This window comes from Cryphonectria parasitica (assembly GCF_011745365.1).
Source record: "Cryphonectria parasitica EP155 unplaced genomic scaffold M406scaffold_3, whole genome shotgun sequence".
NCBI classification, from domain to species: domain Eukaryota; kingdom Fungi; phylum Ascomycota; class Sordariomycetes; order Diaporthales; family Cryphonectriaceae; genus Cryphonectria; species Cryphonectria parasitica.
The window spans coordinates 1953628-1970988 of NW_024468911.1; the positions used below are offsets into that span (position 1 = coordinate 1953628).

A 17361-nucleotide genomic window follows, 5' to 3' on the forward strand; every position below is an offset into this window, starting at 1 on the left:
ATAACCGTTGCTTTTCTTCATCTTCTCCTGGCCGAGGTACTGGGTTGAGGGGTAAGAATTTAGCCCACTTGACCATCTTGACAACTTGATCATGCCTTTGAGACCTAGGACGAGTCACGCTGGGTGATATAACTTCGAGATGATGTCTCCGGAAATTACTCGGAGAGACAAGACGGGGCAATTTGTGAACGCCTTGAACGTTTACACACTTGTATTCAGTTGGCCAAGTATCTGATGGCTTCTGACATCGGACGAGTGCAGCAAAGGGGGGTTGTAGGCCATGACTCTTTATTCAATCTCATGTTCTCCTATTACACACAAACTTAGGTAGCATCTCAACCCTCATTGGCTAAAGGGCTGCTGCTGTGGAAATAGGCTACCGCATGATCATGACTCTCTGTTTGCCTGTCGCGTGGCTTGTCCGCTCGGCGCTTTCTCCAAGGGATATCACTTTTATTGGCACTTTTGGTTGAAATATGATGAATATTCTGGTTACGATGTCACCCTCCTCTTGACATTTGATGCTGAAAGCACGTGTATTAATCGCCTGCAAAGGGAGTAACTGATGTCAGGGAGCACCTGGGCAGGACTCTGCTAGCAGCAATGCATGGGTAGAAAACCCCATTTTGGGCTTTGAGGGAAATGCGAGTCAACCGCAGCATGATAGTTCCGTGAGACAGGATGCCATCCTTGGTCAAAGCCATCTGTCGAAAGCGGCGGCGTGCCGGTGGCATACGGAGTTATCACGTCTGGAAGTTTTGCTTGGCAGTCAAGACTTGATTTGAGGGTGACGGTGACGATGGTGGCTTTACAAAATTTCTTTTTCCAAGTATATAAGGCGTTGCTAGTCTGCGCCTGGTCAGAATTTGAAAATTACAACCAACATCGCATTCCTTTTCTTCTCTGCTTTTGTCCCTGTATATATATACATTGGCTTAACGATCTGGCAATCGTACATGATCCTGAATTTCCTTCATCTTTGGAGCCCCTTCTGTATATAACTCCGAATCACATAAAATGGCTCGTCCTTCAACGGCGCTGGTTCTCGCTCTGGTCTCCCTCGTCGCGGGCTGGGCGCCACCGGGTTATTCCGGCTTCACTGAAGTATGGGGCGCTGATTTCCCTTATGCAGCCGGCGTTGCTCCTGACGCCAACAACTGGAACATCATAACCGGCTACCTGAACGTCAATGGCGAGTGGGAAGAATACACGTCCTCTTCCGCCAATGTACAGTGCTCCGGTGGACAGACACTGCAGCTGGTTCCATGGAAGGACTCATCTACCCAGAACGGGTGGACTTCTGGGAGGATCGAGTCCAAATACACCTTTACGCCCACCGCAAGAAAAGTCACGAGGGCCGAGGCCGAGATCCGCTTTGGCACCAACGACATCAGCACCAAGCAGGGCATCTGGCCGGCGTTCTGGATGCTGGGCGACTCGCTGCGACACGGTGGGAGCTGGCCGGCCTGTGGAGAACTGGACGTCCTGGAAACTGTCGATGGCATCCTCACTGGCTACGGAACTGCGCATTGTGGTACCTACCCAGGAGGTGTCTGTAACGAGGGCACCGGGATTGGGAGCCACATCGCCATCCCTGACCAGAGCTGGCATGTCTGGAGGGTCGAGTGGGATCGCACGTCCAACAATTGGGAGACTGAGACCATCAAGTGGTCGATGGACGGGATCGTCTTCCAGACCCTGACCGGAAGCCAGCTCACCCAGGCCATCTGGACTTCTCTGTGCCACTCACCCCTCTACTTCATCCTCAATGTTGCTGTGGGCGGAAGTTGGGTAAGCATAGTTTGAATCTGTGTTTTCTTGTTCCTTTCCAATCTCGACGCCTGTGTCTTGGTTCAGGGAGAAGAGCATTGTAAGCTGACAGTCTTGGCAGCCTGGATATCCAAACTCTGCAACCCTCGATGGATATGGAGCCATGATGGAAGTCGGTTATGTTGCTCAGTACATCTCGAACTGATTGACTTGTACTATCAACACATAATTGGCGTTGTGGGGATCATACCTATATCTAGATGTAGCAGTGAGAAAGGGCAGCAGGAGGGAATAGGTTTGGGGTTTTTGAATGCACACTATGCTATGTAGCCACCGCTTTGCAGATACGAGACGAGTTTTTGAGGGGGGTTTTCTTCTTGTATTTATTTTGTCCAAATTGGACTATAAGATGCACTTACAATCTCCAAGTCTTGCCTTACCATTTTTGCGTTTCACTCTACTGACAAGTTGCTCTCGCTGAGGGCGCCCGAATATCGACTCGATCTGAGGTCGATACCGTGATGACGAGGTTTGAGGTGGAGGGACCAGTATTCAGATGAACCTCATCTAGTTGGTAAGTACCATAGATTGACAGATGCTGTCCTTATGTTCTTCTTTCCTCCTTTCATCTTCATCGTCTTCTTCTTGTTTTCTTTTTCTTTTTTGTTCTTTTCTTGGAAGAAAGAAATAAAACAGGAAGCAATGAACGTAAGTAGTCACTAAAATTGTACTTCCTTGACGAAACCGAATTTCTAGTCAGGTAGAGCTTCTACTTCAGTTACAGGGCCGATATCTAATCTAATATTCATCGCTAGTGATTGTGTGTAGCAACGTCGCCGACAGCTCTTCCGAGCCCTGACATGTTGGAGGCTACAGCTGTCGACAGCATCCCTCAATGACCAGTTAATACGAACTGGCACTCGCACAGAGGAGAAGTCAGGAGCTCGGCTGTTCATTGCTCCTCACGAGGCGGTGCTCAATCTCAGCCTCTTGCGTACTGTTTTCGGGAAAACGATGGATCCATGATTTAGAAGGACAGAGGCAAGTCTAGAGGTGAGTCCCGTCCGTGATGTGAGCGCCAAGAGGTTGAATCCCGGTGCCACATGGTGACATGGCGTCTTAAGGCTGAAAAGAATACGGCATCTCGGTAGGATAAGCGGGCGAATGTTCGTCTCTGACATTGGGTAGGATTTAATATCCATTCAAACGTGGAGGCGACGTTACCATCCGCAAGGGGAGCCCCCCACCAGGATCGTCATCTCGTACCCGCTTGTTAGACTTGCTAGGTAAGCTTATGCATGCATCACCCAACGATCGGCAGTGTCACACGCTTTTGCGCTGTTCTGATGCGCAGCAACTTCAACCCAAACCCCCCCCCCCCCCCAACCCAACAATTCCCAGATTAATTGCTGCTGGGTCTTATGAGCCTTTCTTGATAGTCATTTCCACGGTGTTAGTAAATAATTACATTGTAGGTTGCTTCTGCCCATGGAAGACTTGCTGTTCGATTCTGGGAAAGGATTCTTACCACTGCAGCGGGGAAATTGGGCAAAGTTACACCGCCTACACGTAGGATTCCACTAGAGGCTGGCTGGGATTGGCCAATGTCGGGAGACATTCCGAGGAATCAGTACGGAATACGAAGGGGCCACTGGCATCTGACTTCAGCACTCTCGTAATGTACGGTGGGGTGCCACGTACAGTGTATGATGCCTCAGCCACGAGCCCGAACAGAGGATCGTTGCCTGACAGAACCTTCTCTGCCTCGTGGCTGACAACAATTCGCCTCAAGGCATGAGTATATAAAGCAAAAGGGCCACTTCAATCTCTCTTAAGCTTGCATACAATATCCCCAGTGCTCCGCCAACACACTTCGTTGATTGTCCTCAGCCCACACCTTCGTATCACTTCGGAACCATCCACATTTCCAACAGATCGCCAACATGGTCTCTTTTACCACCTTCGCTACATCCGCCCTGGCTGTCTTGCCTCTAGCCAGCGCTTATGTCACGGGCTTTACTGCCCCGGCTACCGCTGAGGCCGGCAGTACCATCACGGCGACGCTGCAAACAGCGATATATATTGAGAACTGGGAGGACTACTCCATTGTCTGGGTATGGTTTTCTGAGCAACTTCTTCCTTCCTTTCTCAATTTTCCAATGAGCTCCTCTTTGAGCCGAGCCGCTTCAGGTTGACTCCCACTGAGTGGGACTGGGAAATCCAAGTTGGAGCTTTTTGAGATGATATTTTTGTTCCCTCGTCGGCTTTGGCCACCGAAGTCGGCAAAGTCAAAAGCGCTTCGATGTTCCCATCTCAGACCCATCAATTTTCTACGATCCTAAACTGACTCTCATTCCTACAGGGTCTTACGCCATCAGCATGGGATTGCTCGATATGCATCGGAACACAGATTGGCTATGTCGCCCTGACTGGCACAGAGGGTGCGGCGTACCCTTACACATTCACCGAGAGCGTGACGATTCCTTCCGGCACCTCCGCGGGTGACTACTACTTGAAAGCTGCAATTCCTCATCTCGTCGGTGTAAGCGAAGCTCCCTTCACGCGGTCGAAAGTGTAATCTGTAGACTAATTTAAGTGCAGGCTTCTGGTGAGATGGGCTTCAATATTTACGGTGTTAATGTCACTGTTTCATAAAGGGACATCGTTTGCGATGGGTAATTCTTCTAGGCAGAGAAGTTCGCAGAACGTCTGAGTTATACAAGGACGACGAGTACATGATATGACACCAATGATTTGCTCGGGACATGGCGTTGGTCAGACTTGGAGTTCGACTATCTGGAACAAGTGCAATAAGTATATGGTACGAATCCTCTTAATTACATTTTTCAAATAAATGAATGAAGCCATCTGATAATCGACATCAATCCCTCCATTTTTGAAAAAGCATTTGTACTCACGCTCTTGACTTCGAAACGTACCTTGATTTATGATACATTGTACGACCTTCGTGTGATCGATGGCAGTTTAGATAGCATTGTTGCGCCTTACGTGCGCAGAGCAGTGAACATGGACGCGGCGTAAGACGGAGAGATTTCTCCGCCCGCAACACAGGATCGCTAAGCGCGTGCAAGGGGGTCACCGGGGGCGAAGTATGTGGTGGTTGTTATCTCGGACATTTATTAGTGCTTGTGATTAGCTGATTTCATCTTTTTTCACGTCACCTCTCGCGCGCTGGGAATTCAACCCTTCACATGGTATAATCACCCGGACTTCAAAGCCTTCGACAAGCCAAGCAACATATCCAAAAAATGAAGGGCCCTCTTCTCTTGCCATCTTTGCTCCTTACCGTCTTTACTGCCGCCGATGCTTTGATTTTCCCTCAGGAGGCCTACCACGTGCAAGCTCCTCTCTCAGACACAGTTCCATTCACTCTCCGCGATGCCCACATTGATGATGTTGATGAGTTCAACGTTGTCAATTACGAGGCTTTCATACGCAGTGAAGCATGGCAGTATATCTACCAGTTCGCAGACGAGGTTGGGTCTGAGTATACTTTAGCCTGTCAGCGACAATTTGTCGAGAAGCTCATTCGTGACGACACCAAGAGATATAAACTCAGAGTTTTAACGGTGCCCGATTCATCGTCCGACAGAGGGGAGAGAGTCGTTTCAATTTCAGGTTGGGACTACGGAAAGACGGGAACCCCGGACCAGCCATCGCTCTCATCTTCTTCATTGATGATGTCCGAAGGGGCTTTTCTCCTGCGGGGCGGCGACTTCGAATCTGGCACAACCTTCAACTGTTCCGCGCACCTTGATGTCAACACAACCCGTGAGGCAGACTGTAAGTTAATGAAATCCTACAAAGAGAATCTCACCTGCCTGAAGTTAGGTGTCGTCCAGTTCGTCGGGTTTTCCATTCTCCAACCAAGACCCTCCATGAATGTACCATTTTCGGTTCCGATCAAGAAATTTGACATATACTAGATGTGAACAAGATAAATTCCGCGGTTCGCAAGAACATTGTGGAACCTTTCAGTCAATACCTCTACCTCGGATTACTAGCCACGCATCCAGACTGGGACGGGAACGGTTTTGCAGCTGAGCATCTTCACTGGGGCAAGGCCGAGGTCGCCAAGCTCAATCACGAGGGAGAGGGCGGTGACAAGCGGATGCCAATCATGCTGCTGGGAACACCGGCTGGATACCCGTTGTACGTGAGTGAGGGGTTTGAAGGACTGAAAAACGTTACGATCGAGCGACTGGATGGGAAAGACCCCTTGTGGTATGAAGTTATGAAGCTTGATGAAGCAGAATGATTGGACCAGCCAAAGCTTGGGCACACCGGCGGGCACAAGCTGTCTGTGGTCTATGTGGCCCATCTCTTATCTCATGGAACTTCTCAGGCCTGATTAAACCTCAGCCGGCGGCTGCCGGCTGAAAAGACCTTAATGAAGTTGGGAAATACATGTTTGAGCGGATACAGAAGGGTTTCCACAAATGTTATTCACAATAGCGAGGTGCTAGTTATCTGACCTTAGTATCCACAGATACTGGCTTTCATACCGATAATCTACGCCAGCTGACTATTTGTTGCACTGGAAATAATGCACCGAATTTGACCTATCGGTGTGATGACTTCGTGAGGAGTGACTAGACCTCCAGTCAAATAATCGTTGAGAATCTACTATCAACACCTGGACAACCTCTGACCTTGGCAGTTCGAGGTCAACATGTCAATTATCATCCTGTTCGAAACTGATCCTCAAGAGCGGTCTAACCATCGCCATGCAAGTTCTCTGCATTTCAGCTAATATGCAATGCTTACGCAACACGGTCTGCATCTTAGTAAGTCGTGACTTAGCCCATTTCTATTTTCACGGTTTGTTGAAGCAGGATATTATCGGCAAGCTCACAGGGTGTCAGTGATTACTCACCCTGGATGGAAAATCGATCTGTCCAAGAAGCCAAAGTTGTCTGGATTTGTGGTTGCAACTTTGGTCACAATACAAAGGGCAGATTTGTGAACACACTGGACGATCTTCAGAGTTTGTCACTTTAGGTAATATTTAACCTTAATAATTAATGGAGCGGGTTCAAATGGCACCAACGTTTGCACTAAATAAGTAACAAGTACACTAACTTGATAGAATCTCAGCTCTTTAATGTTTTTCAAGACTCTCATGATGATGATTATCTAGGTAGGCTAGTCACCGAAATCAGCGCAAAACCGTAAAATTTTCATTCGTACCTTCGTATGATCTTTGGGAAAGCTGATGCTGGACCTCAGAACGGGGTCTGGTAGGCCCAGGCCAGCTCGTGTGGGTTTACATCTCGAAGACGAGCCATCAAGCCCAATAACATCATCATACGGTCATTAGTACGACACTAAACATATCCAGTCTATCCACAGTTTTTCCGGCTTAGATGGCTCGGGTATGGCCGCTGTGATATAGGAAACAATTCCATAGCTTGACCATAGTGCCGGGCCGCGAAGTTGCCTGTCCCTGGACAGTGGAAGGCCTTGAGCCTGACGGCCGTAGGTTCCGCACTGTGCCCTGGTGAAAACAAGCCCCTCAAATCACAACAAAAGCCTTTCGTCTTGGCTCGCAAAGACATGATTATAGTCTAATATCGAAGATGTTCTTCTTCAAGACCTCACTTTGCTATGCGGGAGCATTGAGCCTTGAGCCGGCCTTGATGATCAATTGGCCGACCAACAGCCCCCACAGGTGGATAGGTTGCGGATGTCTGAAGATTGGAGGTGCATGTAGATCCGGCATAGTTCCCTCTGCAATCATGCTTAATTCTCAACAGCTGACTCGACCGGTTTAGGAAAGAGAGAGACGTAGTGCATTTGCATCGGGACTTTCTTGTAGATCTTGGAATGAGCCCAGGTGCCTCATCATCACCGGCTATCCGAGCCTATCTTCCCACGACGGAGCTTGAATTGTGTACTATACCAGTAGGCAATAGCAGTACGTGAAAAATGGTATAGTTGTGGAGAGATCTGCCTGAGCACCCTGGCTAGTCTGCCGCTCCCAAGATGGGGGAGATCCTCCAAGTCTTGCCAGCGTGACGGCGGTGCTGTTGGATACTTTAGTTCCTCGCTTCAAGAGACAGGCAGTTCTGTTTGCTTCATATCGCAATGCCTTCATGTTTCCCTGATCTTGATGGATGATAAGGCTGGTTTGTTTGAAATGTCTCAGCATTCGCTCTTTGCGCATGGTCGCATATCGACTTCGAAAGATGTAGGATTCGTTCAGCTCATGATGGCTTCCAGCATCCACATTGAGCTTAGTGGCCTTTTCAGTAGACTTGTCTTCGCTTGTTGAGTGGTAGGGGATACAAGCTTGCCGAGGATCTCCCACAGCATGACTCAAAATTGAGTTCATTGTGGAGGCGCGCCCCCTAAATGGCTCGGAGTTTAGGATCCCCCCTTTTGCGAGCTGCGAAATTGCAGGCACCTGGGCATGCTGGGCGACTTACGACTCTCTCAGTTTGTTCAAACCGTATGCTCACACAAATTTTCTCTTTCTCTTTAACTTTTTTTCCCTCACTGGGTCTTTGTACTATTTTGTATGCTCGTTTGAAGTATTGCACAAGGTGTGCGAGCACAAAGTCCACATAACAGCCCCATTGATCACCACCAGGCCTGTTTACCGTCGCCAACGTAACTTCAGCGGAGAATGCTCGGATGCCAAATGTTTGGCCCGAGCAAGAAATACCACCAGGAGACGCACTTCATTGTCATATTGCCTCAAAAGACAGGTCATCCTTATCTTTTGATACTATGGTACGTACGATCATGTGTATCTTAAGGCATGTCGTGCCAGACCGGAAGGCAAACCCGCCACACTGACGAGCCAGGGCACGACCCAGAGATGCAGGTGTGGGCTGTCTTGTGATTTGCTAGAATTGGCCGCTGTATGGCCGTCGGAACATGAGTTGTCACTTGACCATGGCAACAATAGCCAAAGGTTTGCTGGTGTCGTCGCCCTTCTCCATAGAGAAAAGAAGAAAAGAGTGTGAGTATTCAGCGTGATGTCCATCGTCAAGATTATGTAAGTTCTAGCGCGGTCGTGTGGAAAGTAAACGTAACAATAATAATACTACAAAATGCTTGCTTCCTCAGCCTCATTCGTGCACTTCCCTAAGCACTAGAGCTGTCACTGCCGGCAGACTGTCATTCCGCAGTGTCGGAACGAGACGCGAATTTGGTTGACCGTCTCACGCTGCAAGATGCATCAACCCGAGCCGACATGCAGCAGCTTTCCCCTCCTTTTCCCCCCTTTGACACTGTCTGGCTCTGTGCATACTGTGTACGTCGAGGGTACGACGGGCGCTTGGCCATCTTTGGATGTAGATCTCCGACATGGCTTGGTTGAATGCTTGTCGCAGCTCTCGTCTGAAGAAAACAAAAAAAAAAAAAAGGGGGGGGGGGAGGGGGGCGCATCACGCCGGTGGGTTGGGACCAAACCCCTGGGTCCTACATTGTATATACTTTGCCTCGTAAGCCTGACCCTCACAACGCACGACATCTGTGATAATGCGAAGCGAGACGGTGAAGGAGCCCAGGCTGTCGCAAGGCCAAGACAAGAAGGGCGACAAGCGATGAGCGAGCTAGATCTCGGAAGAATGCTCCGAAACCTTCAGACCGTGCGATACCGGTTCGACAGGTCATTTCTCGACTGCCGGGGTTGTCTCGCTCGCCCTCTTTCCTTTTTTCCCCTACTCCCTTACCTCGGCGAGACCTGACGAGATTGGATAGAACCTTCGGTGTGCCAGAGTTTGTTTATGGACACCGTACTCCATCATGTGGCGCGGCCTCCAAGCGGATGCTTGCCGAGATCTGACGTTGCTCCACTCGGAATGGACAGACGTTGGCCGTGACTGGGGCGCTGGAGCCGAGCAAGGTTCGTCTAGCAACATGATATGATAGAAGAGATGGGACGGGCCTTGCCATCCGGCCTTATGTCCAAAACAAGAAGCGATTGGTCTGGAGCAACCAGGTTGCCAAATGCTCCTAAGAATTCCCAGGGGCCTGGCGCAGAAAGCCCATTTCTTTCCCAAGGGGCCCCCAATGGGGGAAGGGGAGGATCCTACGGTTCGTCTCGTCAACTTTCACGACGATCAGTATTTCTCTTCTCCTTGAATGTTCATTTGACCTTGGTCTGGGCTCTGTCAGGTCGGCACGTCGTCGCTCACCTCGGCTACTAAGAACCTATACAACGTCACTGCAGCCGACCACCAGTCGATGACTGGCCTTTTAACTTTTCTCACCCCTGAATCCCAGCTCAAATTCTTGTCAATGCAAGTCGAAACGTCTCGTCGTCACGCTTGACTCGGAACAAACAGACGCCATGTCGACAACATCGGAACGAGCGCCGTTCATTGAACCGCAGTTTCTGGAGGACCTGGACAATGGATCGGCATCAGTGGAAGCCCCTTACTCGGAGGACAAGGTCAAGGAGATCATCGATGCTTACGGCGAGTGCTTCCATGATTCGGCAGTGCAGATACGGTGTGGGAACGTGCCAGGCGCTGCGCTTCTCTTCCGCGTCCTGTTTGCCATTCCAACCGATACGCTGGACATCGCCTTGAAGCACGGCTGGGTCTTACCCAACGACCCGCTGGTGGAAATGCACAAGAACCTGTCGCAGTCTTGCCCCCGTATGATTGACCAGCCCGAGTTCACCGTCGACAAGGGATTCGACGGCACGTGGCAGTTTCTTGGCAAAAGCTACACCCTGGACGAGATTCTGCAGATACCAGCAATGCCGGACGGAATCAAGGCGAATAAGCAGCAACTCCTGGACCTTGGCCTCACTGAGGTTCCCATCACGCACCTCGACTACAAGGAGAAGACGATGGGCTTTTATTTTCTCGCGCAGGGGCCCCTGACCAAAGAGAAACTCACAAAGACCGTCGCCATGGCCGGCGCACCGGAACCTTCGGATGCCGTTTACGACGACATCGTGGGCGTGCTACTGGAGGAGCCTTACTATTGTACCGTTGTGATGGACTACGCCACGGGAAAAGTCCTCAGGATCGAGTATCACCTGCTCTTCCCGGTCAAGCTTCCGGATGACATGAAAATTCCGGATGTGGGCGAGCGCCTGACGACATTTTGGGACATCCCATCTTACGAATATGAAGACATGGACATCCTGTCATTTTGCTTTGGCCATTGTCCTAATGGCGACCTCCTGGCACTCAGGAGCTACTGCGGTGGATTGCGAAATTTGATGAAAGCATGGGGTATTGTTGGAGTGTAGTGCTCAGGGGAGAGAGAAAGGCGAATGGCATGGCATCTGCTGCTACTGTCATGAGGGAGCGACAAGACGATTTGCTGGGAGTGTTCCAACGATAAGCCATCTCTCCAGCCACCATTTTAAAGGGAGACCCGCGGTCTTCCAAGTCAATGATGGAGTCGACAGAAGATGCTGAGCAAGCATCAGCTGTACAGCATGGAAAGAGCCTGTGACAAGACAAGCCAACCACCAAAATTAAGAAGAAAGTCTGTACATTGCTTGCTTGCAATTTGTCTGGTCATAAAGAGCTGGGGTCTACGGCGACACTATTCTCGATAAGGAATTTGCCCGACTTTTGTGCGAGAGAAACGGCTGCGCTGTCCATTGCGTCGCCCCAGGTGCCCAGTCAACCACTGTGCCAGTACCTGCAGCGAGATCATTCAGCAGCCGCGTTATACCGTCGCGTATTTACCCCGGAGGACTCTTTTTTTTTTTTTTTTTTTCTCGAGAAGAATACCAGGCCAATTATTTTGCAAGTACACAGATTGTCTCTTTTAATATTTGTTGTGTTTGAATGCTAGGAGATGGGCAAGAGATCGAAATGTTGTGACGCTGGATAAGCAATAACCGCCTGCGCACATATGTAATTATAAGCCATGGGTAGAGGGATTACCATTAAACGGCGTTATGGAATTAAGTCAACCTCTGAATCGAGTTTAAACCTCATTTATACAATGATTTCTTCCTAAACACAAGTCCTGTAAGCGAGTTTCATGTTTAGATTTTCTGCATGACACCCTCTCCAAGTGGGAATTCATAATCATCTGTCTTTGCTTGAGACTGAAACCCCCAGCAATGAAATGTGAACAATGCTGGATGTCACATCTTGACTTGGAGTTAGGCATGCCATAAGCCCTCGTCCTCTAAGTAGTCATTCGGCGTGCAATGGCAAAGTAAGCCATCTTGGCGCGCTCGAAACCTCCCGGGCATCATTCCCTCATTCATGGTATCAAGAGTGCATGAGACTGCCGAAAGACGGAATCTACCATTGATGGTATCAGAAGAGGGTCTGCAGTATGTTTATGGTCACCTACATAGTGATACCTTGAGAGAATATTATATATGCACTGGAAATCTGCGAAGAAAGAATGAATTTTAGTATTGATGTTCTGTCTCCCCGAACCCCCCAATCAAGAGAATGTTAGTGGAATACTATTAATTATGTTGGCTTTGTGGTGAGCACGGCGGGGAACTTTTGTACTTTGTAGCGTCTATTTTTGGATTGGGAGGGTCAAGTTTCCAAATTGTGTCATGCAGTCTCATTTCCTAAAGTGTCACTATCTGATCTCCTTATCTCAAGGCTTCTTCTCCAGGACCCCTCATCCAGTTTCACTCTAGAAACTCCATCCAGTCGTCATCGCCCTCCCAGTCAGGGTTGGTAGAGCTAGCGAAGCTCTCAGAGGCTGGCTGCCGGCTCGGACCTCCATTGTCAGGCGTGGCATTGTTGTTGTCCCACTGCTCGTCAGCGTCATAAGCCTGCATCGTCCATTCAATCTCATCGTTGTCCCCAGAGGTGTTGCTGGGTCCAGGCTCACCTGCGTTGATGACCGTTCCAGTGTTCGAGCCAAGGGGTTCAGCACAGAAGGATAGCTCTAGCTGTGGTCCAAGGCTGGGCAAGACAGGCGCGGGATACCGGGCAGGCTGTTTGCCCTGGGCCTTGCTGGAGAGATTGTTAGCAGAGTTGGCCAGAGGAGCGGTGCTGGGCAAGGCGTAGCCCAGAGGAGCGGTGCTGGGCAAGGCATAGCCCATAGGAGCGGTGCTGGGCAAGGCATAGCCCATAGGAGCGGTGCTGGGCAAGGCATAGCCCATGGGAATGCCTGGCCAAGCATTGACGGGCGCAGCGTAAAGCTGAGGGTGGAATGGCTGGATCTGCGGTCCAGGAACAGCAGGGGCAGCAGGGGCAGCAGGAGGAGCAGGAGCAGCAGAGGACTCAGCATCGGCAACAAAGTCGAGGTCCGGGTTCTCTCGCTGGACTTTGCTGGCATACTTCAGCTTGCTGTGCTGGAGCTTGTTGCCGCGCTCATTCTGCATCTTGAGCGTTCGCTCGAATCTGGGCCGATCGGCAATCCTGTCGATCCAGAGGTCAGTCTCAAAGGCACTGCGGACAAGCAGCTTGTTTGCAGCGAGGCCCTCTTCGACGTCCCGGAAGCGCTCCATGTAGGTGTCATAGTATCCACGGCTCGTGCTGAACTTGGCAGGAAGGTTGAGGTCGTTCAGCTGGGCCTTGAAAATGGCGCGAAGAAACTTCCAGGCGCACATCTGCATCTCGATCGGCTTCTTGGTCTTGACACAGTGGACCGCAGCGCTGTCTTTGCCGTCTCTGATGGTGGCAGTGTCCTCAATGTCTGTCAGGTTGGACATGGCGGCAACAAGGCGCCGCGCCAGACCAAGCTGCTCTTGGGGATCATCGGGGAAGTCGTAGACTGAACTCAAGTCAGCATTGGTGCTGTCCAGCTTGCGGTAAGCGCGCTCAAACCTATATAGGTCGCCCATGCTAGTGATGTGGTCGATGGAGGCATCGGGTTGCTTCTCGCTGAGAAGTGTCCTCAGGCGAGCAATGTCGGCCACAAGAGTGTCAGCACCCTGCAGCTGAACGGCACCTCGCCGTGGCGGCGCTGGAGCAAAGTTGGCAGGCTGCGGGTCGTTCACAGCCGGGTTGATGATGATGCCCGGCCTCATACTGCCGGGCATGGTTTCTCCGCGGCGGCGCTTGTTGCGCTGGTTCATGTTGTTATCGTTATTGTCGTTAGGCATCGGCACACCACGCTGAGGGTTTGGAGCCTGCATGTTGCGGCCTGTCGGTCCGGGGTTGATGTTGGGCAGTCCTGCCATGTTGTTGCGGCTTGTCGGCACATTGGCCCTGGGGTTGACATTGGGAAGACCAGCCATGTTGTTGGCAATGGGCAAGAGGCCCTGGGCATTTCCCATCGAAGCCCTGCGTCCAGCAGGGCGGGGGTTGTTGGGTGGGTTAATAGAAGAACCCACCCTCTGGCCTGGCAACTGGATCCGTATCTGCTCAGTCATCTGAGAGATTCTGGTCCTGATGTCCCCTGTCATGCAGGAGGCATGACCTTGGTCGGAGTGACCCTGGGAATGATCCATACTGGATGGTTGGGATGAAGGGAAGGGGAAGGGTTACAAGGTGTCTGAGCTGAGGAGTTGGTCCGAAACCAGCGGACCAAAACCACAGGCAGATGTGGATGGTAAGAGCAGAGACCCCTTCAGGGATGTGTGAGCAGTCCAGTAAGGTGGTCCTGTCGTGGATGAAGAGGTGAGTTAGATGTCGAGAGCTGGTGATCTGGACGGGGAATTGCAACGTTCCTTATATAGTAGTTGGGCTCACTTGCTGCCTCCGAATAGAGCAATGAACAATTCATTTGAAAATAAGTAGAGCAATTGTGTTTTAATCAAGCCAGACAACTGTCTGTAACAGCGATTTTGAGCGAAGCCATCATCAATGTTGTAGAATAAGACCTGATCTTGATAGTTGAGATGGCAGAACATACAAGGAGAGTGAGTTAAGACAAAACGGTCAGTGAAACACAATAGACCTGTCACGGTAGTTTTGAAATTATACAGTAGTGCTGTGCGTTATGGTTTATGCATAGTATAGAACTGTAGCATTGTAATAGTGATAATGAATCTTTAGATCAAAAACAAGCTCGGCTCGAAAGCTCTGTGATCAGTCATATGGTGATTGGATCTTGAATTGGAATAGGAACTCGTGAGGACTTGCGATAACTGAGCGCTGCCTAGCATTATTCAAATTCCACTGCAAAGATGGTGGAAAGTTAATACGCATTTCGTCTGGATGTTCTGCTGTGTAATTTCGTATAACGTGTTCGACGCCTTGGCTATCAGGGAGCACTGGTCATCTGTAAACGAGCGCCAAATGGGTTTCGTAGTCCTGCCTAGTAGTCAGATATGAATTTATTATCTCGGTCAGGGACTGTTGCACGAGGGCATGCCTGGTGGTTTAGAAGGAGCCGTCCGCCCAGAATGGTGTCCCATTCCTTGGCTATGTGGCAAAAGAACTATGTCTATGGTTTTGTCGACTGTATTATACTGTTGAGGATGTAGAAAAACGCTGCATTGGAAGTGTGGGCTTCCAAGGTTGGCAAGACCCTCTACAATCTTCTTGCTTTTTATTCAGAGGACATTTACTTGTTCACAGTTTCTGAGCATGGTAGTATTCACAGGGCTGATAGGCCCAGCTATGCAGGTCGACGCAAGCAATTAAATTTGCTTTTATTCTCAAACATGACCGCAAAATGGCAAGATTGTATTAGTGATTCTACAATGCAATCAACCATATCTGAGTACAGAAGCTGACAAACGTGGCTTAGTGACACTTGGAAAGGGCATCAAATTACAAAGCTTGGACTTCAGCAGTGGGCTACTTGGCGTAGCCAGTCCTTGGCCAAACTCCTGATATAATTACTTCTTACAAGCTGCTTGCTATGGAGCAGCGGATTCCTGTCCTGAAATCATTGTCCAGATGAGTTATTGGTATCCAAAGACCTCACTGAGGGAACACTTGTTGTCTGATTCTATACGTGGCACTTGGGAAAAGAAAGTGGATTGTCAAGCAGCAACGAGTTTGGCGCTTTGTACTCGAGGGCATATGATTTTTAAGGGCTTTGTAGCTCATGTACTTCCAGGATCTCCCTTGTACTTAGTTCTTGAAGTACAGACACTACAGCAACGGGCCGCTACAAAGACTAACCGGTAGACCAGTAGCCATTAACAGCCACATATTCTCTGTTTGTATGTAGGAAATTCAAATTGGTTCATGTACTTCTGCTGACATCTGCCAATGTGTTTCTTGGTCTCGTTGAGGACGCTCATCAGTCTAGCTCAATTATTAAGTAGATGAGCCCTAAAAATGGAAGGAAGGGCCAGTGAAGTCAGGGCTGATGTTGGCGAGAAGGAAGGTATGGCTAATGTCCTGTCACACTGTATACCTCTACCAGATGATCCACCTCAAGAGGGATTAGTGAGGGTGAGCCTCAGCAAGATGCCAGAATGCTCATGTATTAAGGCTCATGTACAGTGATCTACTATGTAATATAATATCCCATGGGGTCAAAGTCAGGGGGTCAAGTTTAGGGTCACGGGGCGCAGCTGTGGTCCTCAGCACTTGACCCAGAGGGGCCGTTGGGGCTGTAATTACCAACCAGATCAACCCCGACCCCCTGCAGCCCAATACTGTAATAAGGGCAAGGGTCCATCGGCGCGGGATCGGCTTATTATTTGTCGCAAGACGCAATCAAGTCTCTTTCGGCCCCTCGTTTTAATCACGTCTTTTCGCATACACCCCAAAGCAACACCCACCACCTCCCTCCTTTTCCTTTTTCTAAACAGAAGATGCTGGTCCCCGTGTGATCATCGACCACCCCTCCACTGCTAGAAGACAAAGAAAATGGCAGGCACAGCCATCTTCTACCGCGCCATGCTTCGGCGGCACTTCCAGTCCTTCGCCCGCCAGCAGCAGCAGCAGCAGCAGCAGCAGCAGCAGCGAAGATGGCAGTCCAACAAGCCCGAGACTCCCATCCCCGGCCCAAACAATGTGCCTGCAACGGACGTACCCTTCTGGCTCAAGCTGGGCCCTCTGACCCGTGCGACACAAGCGTACGGCCGGGCGCAGAGGAAGAGGCCCTGGGTCGTCCAGCTGTGCACGTCGCTGACCATCTTTTGCCTCGGCGACGTCTCTGCGCAGCACATGAGCGGGAAGGGCTATGACCCAGAGAGGACGGGCAGGTCCATGATCATCGGCGGCCTGATTTCTATACCAAACTTCGAATGGTAAGGGCTAGAGACAAAAAAGAAGAAGAGTATCCTGCTTTCTGTTGGGCCACTGCTAATCAAAACCAACTTGGCGCTCGCAGGTTCATGTTCCTCTCGCGCAACTTCAACTACTCGTCATGGCTCCTGTCACTGGCCACCAAGATTACGATCAACCAGTGCTTCTTCACACCCCTCTTCAACACCTATTTCTTTGGAATGCAGGCGTTCCTGGCCGGCGACAACCTGGTCGAGATCTGGGAGCGCATAAAACGAACGGTCCCGATCAGCATAGTCAACTCGCTCAAGGTGTGGCCCGCCGTCAGCGCCATCAACTTCACCTTCATTCCTATCGAGTACCGATCCATATTTGCCGGGACGATCGCCGTCGGATGGCAGACATACCTGTCGTGGCTGAACAGGCTGGCAGAGGAGGCAGAAGCAAGAGACAGACCAGCTGGCAGGATACCGCCCTCGTCTTCTGCCGACATGATGACCGCATAGATGAAACCGTAGGGCCCCTTGCATCTAGA

The 17361-nt window shown here is 50.3% G+C and overlaps 6 protein-coding genes across 6 annotated transcripts; 5 read left to right on the plus strand and 1 right to left on the minus strand.

Annotated features, from left to right (window-relative positions):
* Window positions 1-903: 903 nt before the first annotated feature.
* On the plus strand, window positions 904-2211 carry M406DRAFT_79666 (family 16 glycoside hydrolase). The gene is made up of 2 exons (XM_040925988.1): window positions 904-1791; window positions 1892-2211. Exons 1-2 carry the CDS (start codon window positions 1018-1020, stop codon window positions 1973-1975), a joined length of 858 nt encoding a protein of 285 aa, XP_040778175.1. The 5' UTR covers window positions 904-1017; the 3' UTR covers window positions 1976-2211.
* A 1502-nt stretch (window positions 2212-3713) lies between these two features.
* On the plus strand, window positions 3714-4425 carry M406DRAFT_69377 (uncharacterized protein; the record flags this gene model as incomplete). Its single annotated transcript, XM_040925259.1, has 3 exons — window positions 3714-3884; window positions 4133-4312; window positions 4372-4425. 3 exons carry the CDS (start codon window positions 3714-3716, stop codon window positions 4423-4425), a joined length of 405 nt encoding a protein of 134 aa, XP_040778176.1.
* Window positions 4426-5039: 614 nt separating this feature from the next.
* On the plus strand, window positions 5040-6049 carry M406DRAFT_69378 (uncharacterized protein; the record flags this gene model as incomplete). The annotated part of the gene is made up of 2 exons (XM_040925260.1): window positions 5040-5574; window positions 5718-6049. The coding sequence occupies 2 exons, from the start codon at window positions 5040-5042 to the stop codon at window positions 6047-6049; spliced, it is 867 nt and encodes a 288-aa protein (XP_040778177.1).
* Window positions 6050-9546: 3497 nt separating this feature from the next.
* M406DRAFT_328308 (uncharacterized protein) lies at window positions 9547-11008 on the plus strand (the record flags this gene model as incomplete). The annotated part of the gene is made up of 2 exons (XM_040920315.1): window positions 9547-9646; window positions 10089-11008. The coding sequence occupies 2 exons, from the start codon at window positions 9547-9549 to the stop codon at window positions 11006-11008; spliced, it is 1020 nt and encodes a 339-aa protein (XP_040778178.1).
* Window positions 11009-12373: 1365 nt separating this feature from the next.
* On the minus strand, window positions 12374-14146 carry M406DRAFT_69380 (uncharacterized protein; the record flags this gene model as incomplete). The annotated part of the gene is made up of 1 exon (XM_040925261.1): window positions 12374-14146. One exon carries the CDS (start codon window positions 14144-14146, stop codon window positions 12374-12376), a length of 1773 nt encoding a protein of 590 aa, XP_040778179.1.
* Window positions 14147-16553: 2407 nt separating this feature from the next.
* Window positions 16554-17287, plus strand: M406DRAFT_242026 (uncharacterized protein; the record flags this gene model as incomplete). Its single annotated transcript, XM_040916158.1, has 2 exons — window positions 16554-16849; window positions 16933-17287. Coding segments are annotated over 2 exons (651 nt in total), but the record flags the coding sequence as incomplete, so codon positions are not given.
* Window positions 17288-17361: the final 74 nt, after the last annotated feature.

Excerpts from the sequence above, each read along its gene's own strand:
- M406DRAFT_79666 (XM_040925988.1), top strand. The coding sequence starts at position 1,018 with ATGGCTCGTCCTTCAACGGCGCTGGTTCTCGCTCTGGTCTCCCTCGTC. Across the intron at positions 1,792-1,891 it reads TTGCTGTGGGCGGAAGTTGG|CCTGGATATCCAAACTCTGC; the intron begins GTAAGCATAGTT and ends CAGTCTTGGCAG.